The sequence below is a fragment of the Medicago truncatula genome, chromosome 5, assembly GCF_003473485.1.
Source record: "Medicago truncatula cultivar Jemalong A17 chromosome 5, MtrunA17r5.0-ANR, whole genome shotgun sequence".
Taxonomy (NCBI): Eukaryota; Viridiplantae; Streptophyta; class Magnoliopsida; order Fabales; family Fabaceae; genus Medicago; species Medicago truncatula.
In genome coordinates, this window is record NC_053046.1 from 26,588,527 (window position 1) to 26,596,779 (window position 8,253).

Here is an 8,253-nt window from a genome sequence, read left to right on the forward strand (position 1 = left end):
CTTTTCCAATATTATATAATGAATTGTTTTTGTTAATTTATTTGTTCAACACATTCTATACTTTGTTGAAGTATATAAGACAAATTCTATGACATCAAAGTTGACCTAGCAACAATCTTTTGAGCACTCGCTCTTTTATTAGGTGAAATCAATATATGTCCCACCACTTTATGTGGGTTCCATTTTCAAAGTGTATGTCCTACATTGATTTCACCCAATAAAAGAGTGAGTGCTAGAGAGTGCTTAAAAGAGAGTGTTGCTAGTATTCCTCTTTTTCATTGGAGATCCTTATTTATTTTGTATGCATTTTCATCTCTCTCGATTTTCCTCCTTGTCCCCCCCTCTCACTATTATTTCTATCTTTATATCTCTACAGCCTTTCTCCCATCTCATCTCTTAATTTCTCTTCTGCAATTTAGTTCTCTATCTCCTCCCTTCATCTCTTAATTTCTCCCCTCTTTCCATGATCAGCTGTCGAATGTAGTTTTGTCACAAAGACAACATCAAAGGAATGAAACATGAAAGAACAAAAAGAAACCATGTTGAAAATGAGAACAAGTTTGGGAATAAAAATATACACTAATAATTTCCTACTAACAAAAGAACATGTACAAAAATAGCAACAGAAGTGTCCAGTTTCTGCTCCTATTGCTCCCAGAAGTTTAGCCTACAAATTGGTAGAAGACTCTGGCAAGTGGCAACCTATTACATTTTGATGATAATATACTTACAGCGTTCTTTGACAGACATATTATCATTGAGTAATAAATTATACAACACATAATTACACAACATAGTGACCCTAATTCTCAAATATGATATTCATGCACCCCGATTCCGGAGACTGTAGTACTAGAACTGAAGCAGTGCCTAAAAATATAAGCTACAACACAACCAAAAACCCTCTCAAAAAAAAAAAAAACACAACCAAGAAAACTCTGACTTCAAAAGGCACAACAATTACTACAACAATAACCCCCTAGACCAACTCTAAGAAGTTGAATATTGAACATTGGAAACATTTTAAATCCAATGAATGACAAATATGTCATCAAGAGATAAATAATCAAATAAACCTATGCTGCAGTTGGCATAGGTGAAATTTGAGAATTTCACCGGAAACCAGTTAGAAAGTCTTCTGTTCTCCTTGTCCACCTCCTGTTTCAGAAATTATTTATTAGGAAGAATATTTGTCACCAAAATATAATTAAAACACGGTTGAGCTCCCCCCAACTAAAATAAAGTGTGGATCTGTTACTTATCTCCATCCAATAGATATCATGAGTTATGAATAAAAATTCTTGAAAGGATGGACAGTCATAAGAATAGTGTTCTAAAAAAAATAAAAAATACTCCCTCCGCTCCAAAATACATGTATTATAAAAATTTGATATTTTGAAAATATTCATTGAGACAAATCAAACAACATCTTATATGCTAATATTTGTATTTATAAATTAGTTAAAAAAAATATGGTCAAAGTAAGCTATGTGAATAGTACACATTGTAAAATTGTGACATGTATTTTGAAACGGATGGAGTAATTTAGATGTCATGATAAGAAGCCATAAACAGGGCAGAAAATGAGAGAGTGCGTAAAAACATTTACCTTAGTTGTGTTCCATATTTGGATATGACAAGTTTAACTTCTTCTCGGAATATGTGGAGACGCTGAGCCAGAGGACTGGGAGAATGACCTCTGGACAAATTTGTGGTCTAAGAGTTGAGCCGCAGTGGGACGATCATCTGGATTAACTTTAAGACACTGCAGAATAAAATCGCGTGCATCTCTTGAAAGAGTATCAGGCACGGGAGGTAGTTCACCTTTTCCAATTCTAAACATTGCGCTGATCTGTTGTCATAAGAGATTCAACAAAGCATGGAAATCAAAACTAGCAGTAATGCAATGTTTCATAAAAAATTTATATAGAGATACGGATCAAATTATAGCCACATAACACTTCAAAAAGGAACTTAAGTTTAATCTCATGTTAATAGCATGGTAAAAAGAAAAAAACAGTTGGATTGAAGTGGTAATATGATACATACACATTCCATAGGAGCGTATGGAACTTGCCCAGTTAACATCTCCAACACAGTGCATCCTAGACTCCATATATCAGCCGGAAGTCCATAACCTTTAACTTTTCCTCTTACAACCTGCATATTAATTGCAACAGCAAAGCTTCAGAATCACTACTTAACCTAATAAGAATCGTAAAATGAAACATCTTTTTTGTAGGTGTGTATCTAAGGGGAGGGAATCGCTAAGGAGGCTGACGAAGTCCAGCAAGTTCAAGGTTTCTAATCCAACAAATATGTACAACACCATTACACTAATCATATGTTGCATGCTGACACAGTGGTAAAACATAGATTTGGCTGCATATTGGTTGAGGGATTAACTCCCTCTGAAGCCTTTTTAACCAAGTGATTGGTCTCAAGTGAGCTCTCCCTGAGAACGAATGGTTCGGGGGAACCCGAGTGTGATTCCTGGGCAAAACAATTTTTGGCTAGGCATTACTTACCTCCCGGCCGAACTCCAAATTACTAGGGCCCTCTTTCCCTAGAAACCAGAGGGTTAACACTATATATATATCAATTTACTAAACTTAATAGAGATGTATGCTGAATAAATGGGACATGTAAAAAAGATAGAGGTGTAACTATTAGGCCGATCTAAATATGAACCCATCAAAGCTAAAATACTTCTTGTTATTATAAAGAAAATACACAATTTATTCGTTGTAATTGTATAACTATATCAACCTAGTCCTCCCTATTATCAATATTCCAAAATGATCCCTGGAATTGCAAAATATCAAAATAAAGATGATCCCTCTGTCTGGATCTCCTATCACATATGCTGGAAATGCATCTTCAACATTACCAACGTAATGTCATTATAGTTCATGCAAATATCAACTACGGACGGACATAATCAACATTTTGAAATTTCAAAGATCATTTTGGAGTATCGATAAAGTGGAAGACTAGGTTGATATAATCGAACAATTTCAAAGATCAAATTGAGTATTTACCCTATTATAAGGTAATGCTTCTGCATATGCGTAGAGATTAAATTGTATTTGTTCGAAATTCCGCCTTCATTGCGGTCCGCCCCTAATCGCCTAAATTGTGACATTTGGTTTGCCTTCATTGCAACTTCCAACACCTTCATTGTGTTGGCTTTGAGGGGGTGGATTTAGTCCCACAGATAGATAGGACGCTTGAGAAGAGTTTATAAAGAGGAGGCACTACTCACCTTACAAGCCGGTTTTGTAAGGATGAGTTAGGCCCCAAATTTCAATAGTATTCATTTACATCTTGATGTCCATGCTACACTTCAGAGATTTATTGTTTCAGCTTTACAACTAACCCTATTTGCTTAATCAATTATGTATGATAGACATACGAATGAACTGAGGTTCTACGTGGAACCCCAATAACTTCAGAGACAATCAAAGCATTTGAACCAGTAGAACGTTAAATCTAACTGTATCTTTATGAAAATTTAATTTCATTGCAGGCAAAAGAAGAAGAGCATAAACTCAATCTACATGTAACAATTATTGATCCAACCACTTAACTGTTACATAAACTATTAAGAAGTCACAAACAATGTATATCCGACCACTTATTGAATATGTTGAACCATCATTTATTCAATAATTCTCTTTCAAAGATTGAAAACAAACCTCTGGTGCCATCCAGAATGCTGTTCCTTGGCATGATTTAACATCATTCAGTTTAATTGCCTGAAAAACAACAGCCACAAAGTAAAATTAGTAAATGGAAATTATAATTTATGCAACTGCAGGTAGTAGAGATTCCGCGACTAAAGTCAAAGTTAGACAGAAACTGAAGCAGAGTAGAAAGGTCACCTTTGCTAATCCAAAATCTGCAACCTTGACAGATCCATTCGCATCAACCAATATATTTGCACATTTAATATCCCTTTAATTACGAGGGAAAATAGTTAGGTCATATTCACAAATATTGCTTCGTGGCACTACATAACTGTTACAGAAATACAGAAAACAAAGATGCTAAAGAAACTTTGACACTATAAACCAAAAAGACACAAAATTGTACCGATTAGAATTTCTGACACTGAAACCCTTATGTGACTGCTGTTTCTACAGTTTCAAGTTCCAAGAACAAGTTGAAATGATTCTTATGCTCTGTATCTAAAGCTTATATACTAAGTTGTTTCTAAGGCTAAAATCTAAATATCATACTGCTTGTGGTTTCAGAAAATATTCAAATTCAACATATTTAACCTCAAATTAGTCTGATATCAATGAGAAGGACATCTCTTTTTTGTGAAAATTCACATCCAACAAGGTATCGAACACCACAAAAACACAAGTTGTTAGGAACTCAAGGAAGAAAGAAATGTGAAATTGATAGAAACAATCAAAGGAAATGAACAGTTTGATTGAAAATGCTCAGAATGGGAGAAAGAACTCTCCACCAAGGATTCCCCCCTACATCAGAGCCTATGAAAATGTAAAACACGGTCCTATGAAAGAACTCTCCATTCACGGTCCTCTGGAACATGTAAAACACATTCCAAACTATGAAAATGAAGGGATGTTCAAAATAACCAATTAACAACAAGGAAAAGAAACACTAATATTACAAAGTCATTTTAAAACAATATTTATATTGCAATTATGTGACAGCAAGTGGAAGTTTCCTTCATGCAATGAAAGCAAGAACATAGCCATGCCAGAATACAAGGATTCATCTCTATTCTATATCTCAAATTATAGCAAAATAAATCAATAAATTCTGAGATCACCTGTGAACAATATTGCGATCATGAAGATACTTCAAACCATGCAGAATCTGTCTCGTATAAGCAGATACTTGGGAATCTCGAAGTTTATACCTCCGGTAGAGGCTTAAAAGGGAACCTTTGGTTACAAACTCGATAAAAATATATAGATTTGATTCATCCTGCAATAAACAACAAGCAGAATGTAAATTACAAACTACAGTTCAAGATAGTAATTATAGGATGCAATGACAAGCAGACAACAAAAAATGGCTGTTAGAAGATAAACTTGTTTATAGCTGACAAAATACTGTAGCATAACTATAGAAAATAATTGAAGGAATTGTATGGTATCCATCCAATTGTCTTAACATGCAACCTGAAATATAACGTGAGTTCTACTTTATATGCTAAAAGTTGTATTCGAAACCAGTTCCTAGCTTCGTAGTGTGACAAGAAAAGGTGAAGTTAGTAATACCTCAAACTACACAATATACAGTTTTGGCTACAACTTTTTCAATACATTGAAAGCATTGAGTAAAAATATTTCAGATGAAAAAGGACATATTACATTTTACATAAATTTGAAATGTCTTGTGCTGCACAATTAGCGCTTGATTCTTTTCCTTTATTAATTGATATTATTTGGCATAGATTAATGTTTTCTTAATGTCTGTCGTTTAGAACAGATACATTCCCAGTAATTCTAGGCTAGCATTTATTAGGATTGTAAATAGACTTGTCTGTATAGTGTAAAATCAATCAAGTATCATTTCATGTTTAGTGAATACTAGTCAGAAAACTATCCTTCAATCTCTTTCGAGTCGATGGAAGCTGTCAATCTGTCACAAACTACCCCGAAAGATTAAACCATTAGGCCAAGAGAGATGCACAGACCCGCACCAATATAAATTTTACATTTTATCTAAAAGAACAGGGGCAAAAAATTTGACGATCTCATGAACCAACAACTCTGTAAAGCCAAAGCTGTTCAATGAAAGCACATGAATAGCAATATATGTAACAGATTCTTTCACCATGGGCTCAAATGAAAATGAACATAAAAGGAAAAGGAGAAGACGAGAGATAACAAGAAAAGTACCATTTCAGTGCCAATGTATCGAACAATATTCTCATGTTCAAACTGACTCAGAAGTGCAATTTCCTGAGTGAGGTAGAAGTAAAGTGAGAAAACATATAGATGAAAAAATAATGAGAACGTAAATGGATGAAAAGATATTGCACAAGACAGCAAAGTATTTATAAGAAAACCTTTATCTTCATAAAAGGATTTCGAATATTGGAAAATTGAAGTATACAATAATTATGAAGCAATAGAAAGAGAAAGCCTATCTTACGTGCTCCAGTTGAACGACACTTTGCTTTCCCTGACTCCCTTGATCAAGCAGTGAAACTTGTTTTACAGCAAAAAAGAATCCATCTCTACAATGGTAATCAGAAAGGGAATAAAACTGGTAGTTAGCAACTTACCTAACAGTTATAAACATCAAATTTTGTAAATGGCTATTTATTTAGGGCTTTGTTCCTGAGCATAGTAGCGAAAGTGGGAAACAAACCCAAAAGATGAAGCATGCTGAATAGAAGATATTGGACGATAATTTCACCAAGAACAACTTAATTTCACCAATAAATTGTGAGAAAAACAAGATTACTTGTATAATGCTAATAATTCACATGCATTTTCCAACTATGACGAGCAACAGAACAAATACGTAGTGGCATTTGAGAAACAAATTTCAGCTGTATTGCGGCACAGAATAAATGTATTTTTTTTCTCTTCTATAAATTTACAGTTTGTGCCTCCGTGGCGAGACAATGTATTTCTTTACTCTCACCAGAGGCAAAAACTGTCAGTTTATAGAAACCGAATGAAGAGGCTGAATAATAGAGGAAAACCCAGACTTTAAAGAGCTATCAAAGGTTAAAAATAATCTAGAATATTTGCCCAAGAAAGAAAAAAAAATTAAAAAACAGCAAGGTAAAAAACCGTGATTTTCATATAGCGCCAAAATGGACAACCTAGAAAAAGAAAAAAAGGAATCATTCTGACAGATGCAACAAAGGAATGCCAACATCAAACTATTTTTCAGCAATTGACCAAAAACACAAGGGTTCTAGAGCCCTTTTGCTCATGTTCGGTATAATATTTGCACTAATTTAATAGGAAAGGAGACGAATACATTGACATTCATAACATACGTGGCAGCCAAGAGCAATTTTCTACTTGGCAAGACTTGGTAAGTTCCCTAACTTGGAGCAATGGCCAAGTCAACAAAAAGTGGAAAGATTTTATTAGAAAAACAGTTTGGTAAATCACTAATCTATAAATTTTTATAAACACCTAAAATATCGTAGAGAGCCAAAATTGATTCAAGATTTTCCTCCCCTTCTTTTCCAAAAAGATAACCGAGCAATAAAAGTTTAAATCATGCTCTCCCTCAATTTCGCTCGGCTAAACACTCTACCTAATGCAGACCCCTTTTATTTTATCTTCAAATGTTTGTATTGGCATGAGTTTAACTAACAATCACAATGTGCCCCCTATCTCCCGGCTACACTTTTGAACTTTAATAATTAATATAAACTAAGTACCACTGGCACTGTCATCGTAATTTATCAAATTCACAGTCATTCCAAACTAATCTTTCCAACGTTCATTAACTACTTCCCCATACATATATACTATCAAACTACAAAATTTAAAGGGAAATGCTAACGAGTGCCCCCAGGCACTCTCTAAGGATTTTAAATGGTAGGTTTTTAAGAAAGTCTATGTAATTACTTAATTTAAAATGCTTAAAATTGTGCCCCGGAAGCACTCGTTAGCGAGACTCAAATTTAATTAACAAGCTACTAATAGAAACAGCACTTACTCAGAAATTCCTTCATATACAGTTCCAAATGAACCACGGCCCAAAAGCTCACCCTTTTGCCAACTCCCAGGAGTAATTACAGGCTTCAATCTCACATTAGGAGATATACTATTCGACCTAGTATCCGTCGTCGTGCTAGATGAATCATCTTCTTGTGAAGTAGTAAACGAACACGGCCTCGAAAACTCACCAATAATGTCACCATTTTCCTCTTCTTCTATCTTCAATCCCACTTCATCAGCTTCCCCTTTTTCTTCTACTTCATCTACCTTCTCTTCCTCTTCCTCTTCTTCTCTCTTCTTCATCAGCCCGCCACTACAGAAAATAAACTTAGACCCCGCATACCCATCCTTTGCTTTCGGAGTATCTCCAATCAAAACCCTAATATCATCAATCGTTAAATCAACAAAACCATCATCCCACACATGATCCATAATCGAGGAACCCTCTGGTCCGGATAACCCGACGCTTCGACAAGTAATAGCAAATTCACCGTCGACGCCTTCAACGCCGAAGCTTTTTCGATATTCGAGTTATTTGAGTGGTAGAAGAAACTAAAATAAATTTTAAAGGATA

The 8,253-nt window shown here is 34.7% G+C and overlaps 1 protein-coding gene across 1 annotated transcript; it reads right to left on the reverse strand.

Moving 5' to 3' along the window:
* Positions 1 to 557: 557 nt before the first annotated feature.
* On the reverse strand, positions 558 to 8,253 carry LOC11425831 (mitogen-activated protein kinase kinase kinase 1). Its single transcript, XM_003614782.4, has 9 exons — positions 7,678 to 8,253; positions 6,142 to 6,226; positions 5,886 to 5,948; positions 4,808 to 4,965; positions 3,885 to 3,957; positions 3,699 to 3,758; positions 2,050 to 2,160; positions 1,610 to 1,852; positions 558 to 1,158 (listed from the first exon to the last, which is right to left on the reverse strand). The coding sequence occupies exons 1-8, from the start codon at positions 8,109 to 8,111 to the stop codon at positions 1,643 to 1,645; spliced, it is 1,194 nt and encodes a 397-aa protein (XP_003614830.2). The 5' UTR covers positions 8,112 to 8,253; the 3' UTR covers positions 558 to 1,158; positions 1,610 to 1,642.